Raw genomic sequence first — 17,682 nt, forward strand, 5'->3', positions numbered from 1 at the left:
GCCGGAGCCAATCCGGCCCCGCCTTTTCCCCCAGATCGGCCCCGCCCCCAGCCCGGGCCCCGCCCCGGCCCCGCCCAGCTGTGGCCCCGGATAAACGCGGAAAAGCGTGATCCCTCCGAGCAGCCTTCCGGGAGTGCGGCTGTGCGCCTGCGCGGCGTCGAGTGCGGGAGTGCGGCTGTGCGCCTGCGCGGCGTCGAGTGCGGGAGTGCGGCTGTGCGCTTGCGCGGCACCGAGTACCAGCGGGCTGTTTGAGTTTCGCTCCCGGAGCCAGGTCTCGAGACCCTACGCTTCCGACCGAGATTGGGTGGGGGAGGGGGCGGTTCTCGGCGCCTCGCGACCCCACTGAGTGGGCCCTTTGCTCCCGGACCCGCACGAGGTTAGAGTCTGGTGTTGAAGATCCCCCCTTCGGAAGCGGGCATTGTTTAGGCGGGGCGGGGGGCCGGGGCGGCGCGGGCCGGGATGAGGAGCGGGCCTTAGCCGCGTTAGCTGGAGTGGAGGCTTTATTTAGACCTTCTCACCTACCCTCGGGCTTCCCTGCTGGTTCAGAGGGTAAAAGCGTCTGCCCGCAATGCGGGAGACACGGGTTCAAACCCTGCGTCGGCTCCCCTGGAGGAGGACATGGCAGCCCCACTCCAGTATTCCTGCCTGGAGGATCCCATGGACGGAAGAGCCTGGTGGGCTATATATATAGTCCATGGGGTCACTGAGAGTCGGACACGACTGAGCGACTTCACTTTCTTTTTTCACTTTCTTTCACCTCCCTTGAAGTGAACGAACAGTACCGGATTTCTTTCCTTCCCCTCCTTCCGTCTCCTTGTGGGCTTTGCTGTGCTCAGTAAAAGACCCTATAGAAGAGCCAGGCTTCTCTGTCCGTGGGATTTTCCCTGCAAGAATACTGGAGGAGGTTGCCATTTCCTCCTCCTGGGTCCGCCTCCTTACCGATCCCAGTAGTAAAGCCCCAGTCCCCACAGCGTAGGAGAAATGCTTCCCTGGACCCGTTTCTTTGAACTTCCTGTGTTTTTCCTTAAAATTCTCGGGTATTTAAGTTTTCAGAGACAATACTGATGTTGTCTTTCTGTATAAATAGCATATTTGTCCGCCTGAATCTCTGAGGAAATGACACAGTCTTGTCTTCTGTACCTTGCTTTGGGATGCACTGACTATAGAAAGACTGTGGTTTTTCCAGTGGCCATGTATGGATGTGAAAGGTGGACTGTGAAGAAACCTGAGCGCCGAAAAATTGACGCTTTTGAACTGTGGTGTTGGAGAACACTCTTGAGAGTCCGTTGGACTGCAAGGAGATCCAATCAGTCCATTCTAAAGGAGATCAATCCTGGGTGTTCTTTGGAAGGACTGATGCTAAAGCTGAAACTCCAATACTTTGGCCACCTCATGCGAAGAGTTGACTCATTGGAAGAGATTCTGATGCTGGGAGGGATTGCGGGCAGGAGGAGAAGGGGACGACAGAGGATGAGATGGCTGGATGGCATCACCGACTGGATGGACGTGAGTCTGGGTGAACTCCGGGATTTCGTAATGGACAGGGAGGCCTGGCGTGCTTCGATTCGTGGGGTCGTAGAGAGTCGGACACGACTGAGCGACTGAACTGACTATAGAAAGCTCTAAGACGGGTCATTACTGGACATTGGTGGTGGTGGTTCAGTCACTAAGTCGTGTCTCTTTGCGACCCCATGGACTGCAGCACTGCCAGGGTTCCCTGTCCTTCACCACCTCCCAGAGCTTGCTCAAACTCATGTCCATGGAGTCAGTGATGCCATCCAACCATCTTGTCCTCTGTCGTCCCCTTCTCCTGCCTTCAATCTTTCCCATCAACAGGGTCTTTTCCAGTGAGTCGCTCTTTGCATCAGGTGGCCAAAGTATTGGAACTTCAGCATCAATCCCTCCAATGAATATTCAGGATTGATTTCCTTTAGGATTAACTGGTTTGATCTCCTTGGTTAGAAACTGAATTTTGTAGAATTGAAAGATATTACTCATGAGTTTTTGTACTTTGTTTTCCAGGAGATGTGACTTACTGGATATTTATCATTCTTAAGTTTTGAAAGTGAACAGAAATTTGTTTTTTTTTTTTTGGTAAATGTGTTTATATTTTTTTCTTCAGAGGCTTAAAGGATGGCCTCAGATCTGGAACGGTTATGCTCTCATATTAATGAAAAGATTGGCAATATTAAAAAAACTGTGTCATTGAGAAATTGTGGTAAGTAAAACAGATTCCACTGACTTTGTATATTGAAAATACGTTTTGATTATTGTCCCACTTTGATATCTTATGCGTGGATAAGTGAATGTATCTTAGAAAGTTAATTTTCAGTTTTGAATAGTGATTTTTAAAGCAATCTGCTATCTGTATTTTGAATATGGCAGAGGATACTAAAGTGTAAATCACATTGAACAATGAACTAGCTAATAATTACATTTATTTATTTATGTTTTTCTGAGACACACAAGGCTGAGTAGTAAGATTTTAAGGTTATGTTGAGTTTCTGATTCTAGAGCTAAGCAGAGATACTAAAAGATAAGGAAAAAACCAGAAATGGAAAACACCCATAGCGATAGAAGTATCCCATAACTCATATTGCAGACTGCTTTGATAAGGAAGGTTATCAATATATATCAATATTACCAATATATATCACTAGGAAACAGCTAATTGAAAATGAAATAAATTATTTTAACATCCAGAAACCTGGAGGTTGTGACCATCTTCCAAACTAGTTTGAAGTGCAGAGAAACGGGATCCTGGAAAAATATCATTTACAAAAACGATGTGCTCTCCAGCCTTATCTAGGAGAACTAAAGATTTGATAGGCAGAATTCCATCTGCAGGGGGGATCCTGTTGAACTTTTATTGTATTTTGAACGGATACTTTTTAAAAAATTCAAAAATGAAATTATACTGTTGGAATGTCCTTTCAAATTTTACATGTCCTTCTGAGACTTGCATATTCTCCCTTCCTTGTCGAGAACCACTAATAAAGAGACTCATCCGGTTTACAGTTGGTGGCTATGTATTCTGTAGATAGTTAAAGCTGAAGCAACTGTGGGTTCTTCTGTAGCCCCCAGTCTCATATGAGGAAACTGAGGCTCTAGAAGTCAGGTGACTTGCCCAAGTTCTCCTGCTTATCAGTGGTCAGTTGGGACTACAGCTTTTGTGTCCTGATTCCCAGTATAGTACTTGTCTATTTCTATGCCTGTTTTATGGAATAATCTAAAAAGGACATTTAAATATTTAATAAGTAGTCTTTAGATTTTCTGAGAGCATGATTACTCTTGGATAAATATAACTTAGAGATTATAAAACTATCCAACTTTGAATTCAAATGGCCCCACTGAAGCATGAGGCCTGGCAGAAGCAGTCTGACCTGTTAGGTTACTACTCACCGGGTAACTGTTGTTTGTACGTGGGGAGAATATGGTAACTGTTGTTTGTACGTGGGGAGAATAATTTGTCTGTTCGGTTCCGCAGCCTATTCAGGAAAGCCCAGTAATATGTTTGCCACGTTGGCTGCTGTAATTTAGTAGATTGCTACTATCAAAAGTAGTGAATTTACTTAGTGCACTTATTTTACTACAGATCAGCAAACAAGGCCCTAAAATTTAGGTGACTGGGTTATTTGAGATACCAGTATCGCCGACTAATCCCCCTGAGATTAGTCTCAGCAGAGACATCAGTACTCTCGTTTATTTGTTCATTTCTTTCAGCTGTTACGGTCAAATGCTTTATTAGATTGTTGATTTGTAACAGCTTGCCTTTAGTGGGTGCCTTACTAGGTTGCAAGCAGAGTGCCCACACCTCTTCTATGTACTTTCTTGCTTCTCATTAATTATCTGAGGGCAAGTGCTGGTGTCTCTGACTGCAGGCCTAGAAACTCTAGCCATTTCACTCTGCATCTGTAATCTCCAGTGTGGTCACATTTTGTTTTCACTTAGGGATGTTTCATGATTTGGTTGTTAGAAGAGAAGATGGAAAATATTTGGTTATGAGGATGGTTTTCCCTTTTGTGCTTTTGAGGTGTCTTTAAAAAAAAAATCTTTTTTTTTACTTCTTTTATTTCTAAGGAGGAAGTTTCTCTGGTTTTCCCATCCTTGTATCTATGAAGCTGGGGAGAGGGGCCCGGCGGTGGGGCTGGGAACTTGAGAGCAGGCTACTCTCCCCTGCCTACCCCAGACACTTGCAGGCCAGTCCAGAATGTAAGCTTATCTTTCTGGCCAGTGATTAGAATTTTTCAGGTTTACACATTCACAGGATATATCCCATGAAGAGAGTCCTGGCCTGCTTCAGGATTCTCACTTCCAGCATCCTGTGCTTTAAAGGCCCAAAGCCGGGACTCTTATCCCCATTAAAACCAAATATATTAGGTTGCTGAGGTTGACAACCTCCTCTCTCCTGCATTTCTCTGCACCTTGAGTCCCACTTCTGCATGCCCCCCACCCCCCTCCTTAGGGCTACTGCAGCATCAGCTCATACATTCTATCTGGTCTGTGATTCTTTCTTCAAGTTGAAACTCATGGAGATTTACCTTTTTTCTCCTAAGAGCTCAACTATGCATGCAAAAGGGTGTTTATTTTATCTAGCATTTCTAAGTGCTTTATTATAGTGGAAGAATTTTCCAAAAACAAAAGATTCAGGGGATACTTTGTATTTACCTCCTCCTTCCTTTTTTTCATATTACTTAGTAACGAGTTCTTAAGATTCTTCATGGAGACAAGTCCTAGGGGCTGAAACATTGTTCTTTCCTCAGGGTCCCTTTACCCTAAGGCTCTGTTCCAGGAGTTCCCTTGGCTACATGTAGGTTTTATGGTTTTCTGTATGTTTTATTTTCCATTTCATCTTTGTTTATTAATAGGGAAAGAGCCTACCTTGAAGACCATTTTAAATAAAATAGGAGATGAGATCATTGTAGTAAATGAACTTCTAAATAAATTGGAATTGGAAATTCAGTATCAAGAACAAACCAACATTTCCCTCAAGGTAATGGTTTTTCTAGTGATGAAACAAAATAAAAAAGGCAATTAATATAAACACCTAATCACCAGGGAATTCGTAAGGATTCTTTATAATGTTGTTAGCTTTGATTATTAACAGTAAAGAGTACTATTTGCATTTTGTTTTCCCAGTGTAAAGGACTCCAGAGTTCCAGAGGTATTTCTTTCTCCATGCTGGTAGCCAATTTATTTACTAAGAAGGGAATATTTCCTAAATAATTCTTGGGAGGTTTAATTTAAATAAATGATCTCCTGGGAGTATGGTGTGGGAGGAGTGCCTGCCCTGGGTTGAGGAGACATGGTTTCCCACCCGGGCTCCCCCAGCGTGTTCTGCCACCCTAAGAAACTCTTGGAGTCTCAGTGCCCTTAATTGAAAAGTAATGGGTCATACTGAAGTATTTCTTGGGTCCCTTCTATTGTGCATTTCTTTCTGTTTGTACAGATTGTAGTGTAAAGATTCTCAGGTTAAAAAAAACACTTGAGCCTCATTCACACACACATTTTGTTCTAAATAAGCCTTTACCTAATAAAAATGCTTCTGATAGGATGGGAAAAGAATCTGTACCATAATTACCTCGTGCTCTTAGAGCCACTGATATGTTCAGTTGGATTGATCAAGGTGGCTTCTATAGTCCTTTTCAAATGTTATAATCCTCAGTGTCTGTAAAGATTTTTCAGGGGATTTTCTGTAGGACTGGACATGATTATGCCTATCCTGCTGTTGGTTGAAATGAGATCAGTATCTCTGAACATGATCCAGGTTTTTAAAAGAAAGATGTCATACGAATTCAAAACAGACCAATAATGGTTACATTTCTACCTTGCCCAATAAGGCCCAGGGTTAGGTGTGAGTTTAGAGAAGGTCCAACTCAGGATTAAAGCCTGTTTGGAATTTTTATTTACATGATGACTGAAAATCAGATGACAGGGATCCAAAGGTACAGAGTATTTTTTCTTATTGAATTTCCTCAGATTCTTGGGAAAGTTAAATAAAGACAACACAAAATGAAGGCAGTTATGATCAAGTAGAAATTTTCATTAAGCTAGAATATACAAAACCTTCCTAAGCAATATCTCGTCCTTGCATTCCAGGAGTGTGTTATCATTTGGTGCCGGGGAATGCTTGCTAAGTCAGCAAAAGCACTTTTACCAGAATGACAAACATAAATCTTTCATATACTTTTTAGTTGCTTCCCAAGGTTGAAGTATTTTAGAAAGACATGCATGTCAATCCTGTCTGTTGTAATGTTATTCTAGCAATTGTTCTCTGAACAAATCCAGTAGAGAAAAATAATGTATCACTATCCCAAGTCAGCTCTAGAAACCAAAGGGCTTCTTTTAAATATTGCAGAGTTCAGTGCTTTTTAACCCCTTCCACTCAGCATCATTGTAGTTGAACTCAGTCTTTCCTGCTCTTTTTAACATGTTAAAACACACATAGGCAGGACAGATGCTTATTTGTGAGCTTTTTTCTTTTTTTAAAGGAACTCTTTGAATCTCTTGAAGAAGATTATAAAGACGTGGAGCATCTCAAAGAAAACATCCCTCCCCATTTGCCTCAAGTAACAGTTACCCAGAGCTTGTAAGTGTGTTTATAATTATTTTTATTCTCTGGACTTAGAAAACTATTAAAACAAGCACTTTAGATCTTTTTGCTTTTCGATATACTTGCAGTTTTGTTAGTGATTATCCAGTTTTGTTTTGTTTTGTTTGCACTTACACAAGAAATAATCTTTCCCTCATCTTTACCAGTTTTCTTATCCCAGTGTCTCTAGGGAAAATGTGGTGCCTCTTTCCCAAGGATCAGTCCCTCAGAGCAGAGTTTGTTAACATTGGCTCTGTTGACATTTGAGGTCAGATAGTTTTTTTCTGTAAAAATAGCATATTTAGCAGCATCCCTGCTCTCTTCCAATGGAGTATCAGTAGCTCTCCTGTACCCTCCTCCCCCCGGCACCCTCCACCCAGGTGGTGACAATGAAAAATGCCTTCAGACATTGTGGGGGTGGAAGATCTCACCTGACCCTTGAAAAACACTGTCTTAGGGTAAAAATAAACTTAATGAGCCTCCTATCTTAAAAATAGCTCAAGGAACAAAGGCTTAGCTCTATTTTTACCCTGAAACTCCTGTCCTGACTCTCTATTCACTGCTGGTAGATGTTCCTGCCTGCCCTTTCTCCTGAAGCCCCGAAAAGAGGCCATCCTACATCTTTGACTAGGCTGCCCCCCTGTTCTCTGCCCTCCTTTAAGTTACAAGTGTCTCCTAAGACACTGTTACTTAACACCGTTATTAATGCTCCCAGATGTCCAACTCCAGCCTTGACATGGCCCCTGTGTCAGCTGTTTGAACTGCTTGCTGGGAGTCTCACAAATGAGCTGTTCTCTCCTCCAGGTTTACGTATGTGAGACTAAATTGGCTATCTCCTTGTCACCTACCCATCACCTGGACGGGAACAGGGCGTCCCCAGCCTCTCTCTCCGTCTTGTAGCCCCTTGGCCTCTGCCCTCCCTCTCATTGTCTGGCTCCATGAGATCTTGCATCATCTTTCGTCTTTATGATTTGGGAGTTACTTGTGTTTTCTTTCCAGTATTTCTCCACTGCCATCTCTCCAGTCCTCTGCCACCAAAATTGTATTTCTTTTTTTAATTTTATTGACGTATAGTTGATTTACAAAATTGTATTTCTAAAAGGGGCTCCCCTTGTATACCACGACTAACCTAACTATTTTAACTTTTGAAATGGATCATATATACAGAAAAGTAATTGAAGTATTATTAGTGCAAATTAAAGGAGAATAATAAACATCAGTGAATCTACCAGTCTGATTAAGAAATAGGACACTGCCAGTACCTACAACACTTCTTCTGTTGCAGATTCTCCTTCTATCAAAGAGGTAATCACCCTGGCATTTGTGATAATCACAGTTTTGTGTATGTGTTTCCACCAACAATATACTGCTCAAATTTGAAAACTAAAAGGAAAGCACGAATCTTGCTGTGTAGGAAAAGAGCCATGTTGCTGCCGATAGTTGAAGGTCTCCAGGAAATAAGCTCAACAGAGTCCCTGGCGTGCCAGGGTACCTTGGAATTTCCCTCCAAGGAGAGAAAATTAGGGAGTTCCTTGGCAGTCCAGTGGTTAGGACTTGATGCTTTCACTGCCATGGACCAGATTCAGTCCCTGGTCAGGGAACTAAGACCCCACAAGCTGAGCAGTATGGCCCAAAATGAAAAAAAAAAAAAAAAAAAAGGAAGAGAAGATTAGTGGGCAGGGTCATGAATGAATGGAGGAACAAAAGACATCTTGGGGTATCTGCCAGGTCTGTTGGGCTGGACACTGGCCACCCAGCAAGAATGTGGCCCAAGGAGTAGGGGGGGTTTTCTTCTAAACTCACTGTGGCCTAGGTTCAGCATTCAGGGCCAGGTCACAGCAGAACCTTTGTATAGGCAGAAAAGGTTGTTTTTAGCTGATGCGCACAGCAGGGCCTGAGAACAGGCAAGTACAGGTAAGAACCAGCCAGGCTCAGCGTGGAGTCTCAGGATAGGTTTCATGTAAGGATGATGCTACAAGCACTGGGCATCTTCACCTTCACAGCCTGTCACACGGTCGTCTCCTCGTCGCACTGCCTCCGTCAGGCCTGGTCGCTGTCTGTGTCTGGTACTCAGCTGTCATCTTGGGATCTCACCTCCCTGTCTGTGGGATTCCCTTTGTATACTCCTGGGTTGGATCATTTCTTTCCTGTATCCCTTTTTCTGTTTGGAGAAGTCAAGCCAACCTGACTTGCTGCTGGCACGGGGGTTTCTTCCTTCCCTGGCAGTTTAACAGCCTAGAAGCTATAACCTGTTCCTGGACTCTGTTTGCCAGTGCAGAAGGAGCTGTATCAGGCTTCTCACCCACACCAAAAAATGGAGCAGGACTGGCCCTAGGGTACCCACGTTCATTTCTGGCAGCTGAAATGAGTCTGCAGCAGGTGGGACTGATACTAGCAACCAGTGGGGTAAATTAGAAGTATAAGATGATTGATGTTTCCACATCCAGAAATAGGGGAATCAGAAAGATAAGTTGTTTAGAGGTTAAATTCAGCTTCACACATACTGACTTAGAGGAGCCAGTGAGATAACAGATGAAGATGTTAGGCATGTGTATTATTTGCACCATGTTTTGCGTGCATAAATGACGTGATTATGTTACTGAAGATTTGGGAACTTAATTTTTCAGTGTTCTCCTCACTATTCAAAAAAAAAAAAACCTTTTTTTGTCTGCGCCATGGGGCATGTGGGAACCTAGTTCCCTGAGCAGGATTGAACCCGTGCCCCCTTCATTTGAAGCTTTTGGAGTCTTAACCACTGGACCACTGGGGAAATCCCTTCACTATTGAGATCTTCAAAGCATTAGCAGTAGGGATAGAAAACGAAAATGTTGCCTATAAAATTATAACAAGATGGAAAAATTATAAGATCATGTGCTTAATACTGGTCATTTTCAGTTGCGAAGCCTCCTACTATGCCACAGAATTCTGACAATTGTGTGTCTCTGTTCTGTAGTGTTAACAGATCAGATCTTGACCCTGAAGAACCAGTCAAAGTTGAGGAACCTGCACCCACAAAGAAGCCTCTCAAAGAACAAAGAAGTATTAAAGAAATGCCATTTATAACTTCTGATGAGTTTAATGGCATTCCTGCGTAAGTATCTGAGATAAATTTTAACATTCAGCTCTTTAGTAATCAGCATACATGATTGTCATAAACCTTGAATATATTATTTGTAACATGCTGTATTCCAATATTGATCTTTTCTAAAATAGTTTTACATTATGCTGCAGGAATCTTTTGTGGAAGATACTTAAAATTTTGTTTTTTATTTAGTTGTAAAATCTCGTCATAAATCTAGAGATGAATCAGTTTGTTCCGGAGTCCTCTCAGGGTCATTTTATGATACAGATATTTTATCCAGTTACATTTTAGAAGTAGCCTCAGTTTTGCTACAATTTTAAGGAAAGGGAGTATGTTGTATAGATTTGGAAATTAGCACAGAGAGAGCTCTGTTTGATTTCCATTTGTCCATTAACTTGTGCCACGCACTTGTTTGAGTCTGCTCTATTCTGGGCTCTGGGTCACTGAGGAGAAGAATACAGGGGTGAATGCGACAAGATGCTCCCCCCCAATAAGGACTCCATTGCTCTTCATAGAAGACATTAATGGGGAATCAATTATGGAAATCCCTATTATAATTCCAGGGCTTAACTTCACATCTTGGCTTTATATTGTTGCATTTCTTTTTATTTTCTTATACAAATAATGCATGTTGTGAGACTGATAACTCATCTGTAATTCCACCACTCAGACAAGATAGAGTATTTCCTTCTGTATTTTAATTTACAGAACAAGTTGTTTCTGATTGTTATTACAACAGTGTAGTTATTCTATGAATATAATTTACTTTTTTTATTGAGCATTTTTCCGTTATTAACTGTCATTGAAAACTTGGATGTTAATAGTTGTATAGTATTTTATGATGTGACTACTCTATAAGCTATTTAAGCATGACTTTATCAAATATTTGGGTTGACTGTGTTGTTATGAAGAATGGTACAGTGAAATTTCTTTTACACAGGTCTATTTTGTAATTCCTTTATTATTATTATTTCCTTGAGATAGAGTCCTAGGAGGAGACTCCCTAGGGCAAAGAGCATGGTTATTTTACTTCCCTGAGAGTTGTCCATCCAGATTTTTTTTTTTTTTTAGGTTTACAGAAAAATTGAGCAGACTGAACAGTGTTCTCATAACTGAAAACAGTTTCCCTTATTACTGACATCTTGCGTTAGTGCGGTAAATTAGTTACTATTGCTAAACCAGTCTAGATACTATTAACTAGATATTAACTAAAGTCTGTAGTTTGCAGTAGGGTTCATTCTTTGTGTTGTGCAGTCTGTGGATTTTGTCAGATGTGGGATGTCACGTCCCCACCGTTATATCATACAGAATAGTTTCACTGCCCTAAAAATATCCTGTGCTCCTCCATTTCATCTCTCCCTCGAGACCCTGGCAGCCACTCATCTTTTTATTGTCTCTGTAGTTTTCCCTTTTCCAGAATGTCATACAGTTGAAATTATACACTGTTGCCTTTTTGGACTGGCTTCTTTCACTTAGTAATACACATTTAAGATTTCTCTAGTGTCTTTTTGTGACTTGATAGCTCATTTCTTTTTATCGCTGACTCTGATGCTGGGAGGGGTTGGGGGCCAGGAGAAGGGGACGACAGAGGATGAGATGGCTGGATGGCATCACCGACTCAGTGGACGTGAGTGTGAGTGAACTCTGGGAGTTGGTGATGGACAGGGAAGCCTGGCATGCTGCAGTTCACGGAGTCGCAAAGAGTCGGACATGACTGAGCGACTGAACTGAACTGAATATTCCATTGTGTAGATGAAGTAGTTTGTTTATCCGTTCATCTATGGAACAACATTTTGGTTACATCCAGTTCGGGGCAGTTATGACTAAAGCTGCTGTAAACGTTCACCTGCAGGTTTTTGTGTGGACATGTTTTCAGCTCACTTGGGTAAGACCTAGGAGTGTGATGGCTGGATCATATGGTAAAACTGTTTAGCTTTGTGAGAAACTGTGACGCTGTCTTCCCTAAGTAGTTGTACCATTTTGCATTCCCAGCAGAACAAGAGTTCTGTTGCTCCATGTCCTTGCCTGCATTTAGTTCTGTCCGTTGTTTTCTATTTCAGCTGTTCTAGTCAGTATAATGTGCCTCACTGTTTTAATTTTCAGTTTCCCGATAACATGATGTTGAGCATCTGTTCATATACATAGTTGCCCCTTGAAAAATATATGGCAGTTTCACAAATCTGAGACTCGGAATGAGGCTGACATTTTAGTTTTTTTGTTTGTTTTGGCCGCTCAGTCATTTCCTTTGTTGACAGCTTTATGTGATTAAAGTTGTTTGATGCTATTTGGTTTTCTAAATTTTTGTTGTTGCCAAGAACAAATGGCTGTGAGGAACGGTGCAGTAGAAAGGTCTTTAGAAAATGCTTTCTTGGGGACTTCCCTGGTGGTTCAGTGGTTAAGAATCCACCTTGCAGTGCAGGGGATGTGGGTTCGATCCCTGATCGGGGAGCTGCGATCTGACGTACCTCAGAGCAGCTAAGCCCACGTGCCACAACTGCTGAACCCACGTGCCACAACTACTGAACCCACGTGCCACAGCTACACAGATAAAAGAAAATGCTTCCTTGTAGGGAGGATATTGAAATAGTCATGGTAGAGTATTCGTTTTTAAACTAAGAGATTATTTAACGAATGAGAGAAGTTAAAAGGTTAGGATAAGAAGAATGTGTTCCAAACATGGGGCTTTGGTTCATTTATCTTTAAAAAGTTGATACTGAGGGTGCAGTTTAAAGTGGAAAACACTGGCACTTATTTTGAGGAAATTAGAGGATAGTTCACATGGTTTAAAGCAGGGGTCCCAATCTCCGGGATCTAATGCCTGATGATCTGAGGTAGAGCTGATGTAATAATAATAAAGGGCACAATGAATGTATCACACTTGAATCATCCCCAAATCATCCTCCCCTACCCTGCCTGACCTGGTCTGTGAAAAAATTGTCTTCCATGAAACTGGTCCCTGGTGCCAAAAAGATTGGGGACTGCTAGTTTAAAGGAATGTCTTTGTGTTGAGCTGTGGCATCAACTGTTTGTGGAAATTGTGGTTAAAAAATGAGTGGAGAAAATGAATTTAGAAAAGAGAATAATGAAAAAAATGGTTTTGGTCAATATGAATATTTTTCTTTAAACATTTATATATTATTTTATATTAAGAAACTTTCTATTAGAAAACTGCCCCTTTTAACAGAGGGGAAGGTCAGAGTTTAATATATAATGAATCCACAATTTGTTGAAGGGAAAAGGGAAGGAGATTATGAAAATTTTGTTTTGGGTGTATACAGACCACTCAAAATTGAAGGTCTCCTATTCTTATAGTCTAAGACTGTGATTGGCATCACTGACTCAATGGACAAGAGTTTGAGCAAACTCCAAGAGATAATGAAGGCCAGAGAACCCTGGCATGCTGCAGTCCATGGGGTTGTAAGAGTCAGACAGGACTCAGTGACTGAACATCAAGAAGACTCTGGTGACTGGGAGGACAGGCAGGAGGGAGACTGAATTGGAAGAATGGGCTTTAGAGAGACAACATTTAATCCACCTGCCAATGCAGGAGACACAGGAGATGCAAGTTCAACCCCTGGGACGGGAAGATCCCTTGAAGCAGGATCCCAGTATTCTTGCAGGCTTCCCTGGTGGCTCAGATGGTTTAAAAAAAAAAATCCACCTGCAATGCAGGAGACCTGGGTTCAATCCCTGGGTTGGGAAGATGCCCTGGAGAACGGAATGGCTATCCACTCCAGTATTCTTGCCCGGAGAATTCCATGGAGAGAGTATCCTGGTGGGCTATAGTCCGTGGGGTCACAAAGTGACTGAGTGACTTTCACATTCACTTTCAGATAGTACTTAAGGCCATTTGAGTGCGAAACGAGTGGGGCTGTCCATCCTTCTCCTCTGCCAGGCAGCTGTGCAGCTTAGCTTCTGGGCCCTCTGATCCCTTTGCAGCCCTTCCACCACCAATTCTTCTTCGTCGGCTCCTCATCTCTGTTGTCTTCTTTGTCATTTCCCCTCCCTCCTCCCTTTTTTCTCCCCCCTTTATTTCTCTGAGCAGATCTGTTTCTGCAGAAAACTGAAGTGGTATGAGTTATATAATTTATTAATACTAAAATATTTCTTCCGCTTGCTTACAAACATTTTAAAATATTTAAATAAACTGTTATATTGGAATTAACCCATTGGAATCAGAATTTGAGATTAAATTGTTAATTTAAATTGTTAAATTGTTACAGTAATTCTGTAAGGAGTAGGGATAGAGATTTCTGCATCCAGATATAAGTAGAGGAGATAAGCACTAATACATTGTAGCCTCTACTTAATTTTTCAGTGGTTGAGACACATCTAGTTTATTTGGAAGTTGCTATAAAATATTTTTCCAAAGAGTGCTAATAGCTTGTATAAAGTAGTTGACTGTATAAAGTCACTATATGTAAATATTTTTCTTCAAAGAAAACAATTTTGTATGATGATTCTTTTAAAAAATTAATCATTTTCTTTTTTTACAGGTACATGAAATCCCGCTTAACCTATTGTCACATTAATGATGTTATTAAAGAAATCAACAAGGCAGTTGTTAGTAAATATAAGATCCTACATCAGCCAAAAAAGTCTATGAGTTCTGTGGCCAGAAATCTCTATCATAGATTTATTGACGAAGAAACGAAGGAAACCAAAGGTAAAATCAGTATATGTGTGTGTGTGTGTGTGTCTGTGTCTGTCTGTCTGTGTGTGTGTGTACATGTCAGCTGTTTGGAGTGTAACTAAATCATGAGAAACAAAAGTAATTCCAGAAAATTCTAACTCTAGAGAGGTAGTTCTCAACCAGGGGCACTTTTCCCACCAGAGAATATTCTGCCATCTCTGGAGACAGTTTTGATTGTTACGCCTGGGGTTGGGGGTGCTCCTGGCGCCTGGTGAGTTGAGACCAAGGGTCCTGAGTGGAGTAGAGACCACCAATAGTGTACCCTATAGTGCACAGGGCAGCTCCGACAAGAAAGAATTATCTAGTCTAGAATATCTAGGCTATCTGTCTAGATAGTTATCTAGAATTATCTAGTCTAAAACAGTAGTAGTGCCGAGCCTCAGAAATACTGCGTTGGCGTCTCTTACGGAATGATACCCAGTGTTTTCAGAACTAGAATAGTAATAACAGCTGGTGATGCTTAGGTAACACTTACTATGTGGCAGAGAGTGTACCAAGGGCTTTAGTCCTCACAGCATCCTTATGAGTTGTGTACTATTATTACTCCTATTTTACAGATGAGGAGGACTTCAGTTCCTTGCCCAAGGTCAGTCAGTTGAGTGATAAAGCTGCCATGGGTTTCTGGGTTACATTCTCTTAACCACTACCATATTGCTTCTTGAAAAGTGAATTGTTCAAAAGATACCAGCAGATAGCCAGTGATAAAATAAGCAAGGCTGCACTGCTGAAATGCTATAGTAAACATTATGCAACTTCAGTTGAAAGAACAATTATTTTAGCAAGAATACCCGTTCTCACTTTGGTTCATTGATGATAGTCAAAATCATTAATGCCATTCATAGTCATAATGTAATATATTAAAGACTCATTTTGAAAGTTGTCCTAATAAAAATTAGCACTAATATCTTTACTTTCAGGTCATTATTTTGTAGTGGAAGCTGACATAAAGGAGTTCACAGCTTTGAAAGTCGACAAGAGGTTTCACGTGATACTGAATATTTTACGACACTGCCGGAGGCTATCAGAGGTCCGAGGGAAAGGGCTTACCCGATATGTTATAACATAACGTCCTTGTGAGCTTTTGAACCAGCTAACAGGGTTTAGAGGCTGTTCCTATAGTTTCCTTACATGTAATTTTTTAATACATAATTTTTTTAGCTTTTTCATTCCTTTTTTGTTTCTTCTAAAAATAAAGCATGTATATTTAAAAATCTGCTACCTTACAGTAAGTCCTTCATCACCTACCATGTGAGCCTCTGTTGTAGGCATACAGTGGAACTAAGAAATGTTCCTATTTAGTTTTTGTGTTCAGTGACAGTGGCGCCAGTCCCAGTGAGAGGGATGCAGATAGAAGCCAAAGTTCAAGAAGAGAAGACCAAGGAAGGCCAGGCTCTCTGGAATTAAAGGTCATTAGTGTCTATATTCCATCCCATAGACTGATGATATTTCAGGCTATAGTCAGAAGTTGGATATGAGGGCAGCACATTGATCCCTGCGTTGGGAAGATCCCCTGGAGAAGGGAAAGGCTGCCCACTCCAGTATCCTGGCCTGGAGAACTTCCTGGACTGTGTCGTCGATGGGGTCGCAAAGAGTCGGACACGACTGAGCGACTTTCACTTGTTCACTTTCTTCCATGTGGTTTTCTGCTTTCCCATATGTGGTTAAGGGACAGCTTACCTGAAATGCCTTCAGTGTAAATCAGTCTGTAAACATCGACCTGTAATGAAATTGCAATAAAAGTATATTGAGATGAAAAAGATGATACGATGTGCGAGCAGATTGATAGTGGTCACGGAAAATGGGTGGTTGGATTGTAAGAATTTAATGGAGTTTTACTTCCACACTTGGGGAGACTGTTAGTGTAATCTGTGTCTTAGTGTTCTCTAGAGAAACCGAATCAACAGGCTGTCTATCTGTCTATGTGAAGGGAATTGGAAGTGACTTAGTCATGTCCAACTCTTTGTGATCCCATGGACTATACAGTCCGTGGAATTCTCCAGGCCAGAATACTGGAGTGGGCAGCCTTTCCCTTCTGCAGGGGATCTTCTCAACCCAGAGATCGAACCCAGGTCTCTCACATTGCAGCTGGATTCTTTACCACATGAGCCACAAGGGAAGCCCAAGAATACTAGAGTGGGTAGCCTATCCCTTCTCCAGCGGATCTTCCCAACCCCAGAATCGAACCGGGGTCTCCTGCGTTGCAGGCAGATTCTTTACCAACTGAGCGATCGATATCTGTGTCTGCATCTCTCTCTCTCTATCCATCTGTCTCTAGTGGAGATTTATCATGAGGAATTGGCTCATGTGATCATGGAGGCTGGGGCCCCCCAGATCTGCTGTCTGCTAGTTAGAGGCCCAGGAAAGCCAGTGATGTGATTCAGTCTGAGTGTGACAGCCTGAGAACCAGGGAAGCCAGGCCAGAGCAGGTGAGATGAGAAGCTGCAGCTCAGCAGTGAGGCAGGAAAATAAAGGAACACTTTCTTCCCTCCTTCCTCCGCCTTTTGTTCTACTCAGGTCCTTCCTGGATGGATGGGAAGACACCCACCCACATGGGGAGGGCAGTCTTTGTTTCATTGAGTCCACTGATCCAGTGCTCATCTCATCTTGAAACACACTCATAGACACACCCAGAAATGATGTTTAATATGGGTGCCTGGTGGCCAGTTAATCCTCACAGTCTATGTCTGTGCCATCTGCTCGGCAGGCTGATCCTTGCAGCCAAGAAAAAAGTGGCCTGGTTAACACTCACTGTGATGACCCCAGAATATGTTACGGGCACTGCTTATTTATTGTTATTCTTTCTTTCTCCCTAATTTAAATGCAGCTATGTTTAATTTTGACCAGATGGACCTTTGTTGGCAAAGTAATGTCTCTGCTTTTTAATATGCTGTCTAGGTTGGTCATAAAACTTACCTAGTCAAAGCTATGGTTTTTCCAGTAGTCACATATGGATGTGAGAGTTGGACTATAAAGAAAGCTGAGCACCAAAGAATTGATGCTTTTGAACTGTGGTGTTGGAGAAGACTCTTGAGAGTCCCTTGGACTGCAAGGAGATCCAACCAGTCCATCCTAAAGGAAATCAGTCCTGAATGTTCATTGGAAGGACTGATGCTGAAGCTGAAGCTCCAATACTTTGGCCACCTGATACAAAGAACTGACTCATTGGAAAAGACCCTGATGCTGGGAAAGATTGAAGGCAGGAGGAGAAGGGGATGACAAAGGATGAGATGGTTGGATGGTATCACCGATTCGATGGACATGAGATAAACTTTGGGTGTCGGTGATGGACAGGGAAGCCTGGTGTGCTACAGTCCA

General features: G+C 42.0%; 1 protein-coding gene across 1 annotated transcript; it reads left to right on the forward strand.

The window, feature by feature from the left end:
• The first annotated feature begins 237 nt into the window (after positions 1-237).
• SKA1 (spindle and kinetochore associated complex subunit 1) lies at positions 238-16,078 on the forward strand. Its single transcript, XM_052660543.1, has 7 exons — positions 238-376; positions 2,123-2,218; positions 4,869-4,993; positions 6,492-6,589; positions 9,546-9,683; positions 14,171-14,340; positions 15,285-16,078. Exons 2-7 carry the CDS (start codon positions 2,134-2,136, stop codon positions 15,431-15,433), a joined length of 765 nt encoding a protein of 254 aa, XP_052516503.1. The 5' UTR covers positions 238-376; positions 2,123-2,133; the 3' UTR covers positions 15,434-16,078.
• Positions 16,079-17,682: the final 1,604 nt, after the last annotated feature.

This window comes from Budorcas taxicolor, chromosome 22, assembly GCF_023091745.1.
Source record: "Budorcas taxicolor isolate Tak-1 chromosome 22, Takin1.1, whole genome shotgun sequence".
NCBI lineage: Eukaryota > Metazoa > Chordata > Mammalia > Artiodactyla > Bovidae > Budorcas > Budorcas taxicolor.

Excerpts from the sequence above, each read along its gene's own strand:
- SKA1 (XM_052660543.1), top strand. The coding sequence starts at position 2,134 with ATGGCCTCAGATCTGGAACGGTTATGCTCTCATATTAATGAAAAGATT. Across the intron at positions 6,590-9,545 it reads GTAACAGTTACCCAGAGCTT|TGTTAACAGATCAGATCTTG; the intron begins GTAAGTGTGTTT and ends TCTGTTCTGTAG. Across the intron at positions 14,341-15,284 it reads AGAAACGAAGGAAACCAAAG|GTCATTATTTTGTAGTGGAA; the intron begins GTAAAATCAGTA and ends CTTTACTTTCAG.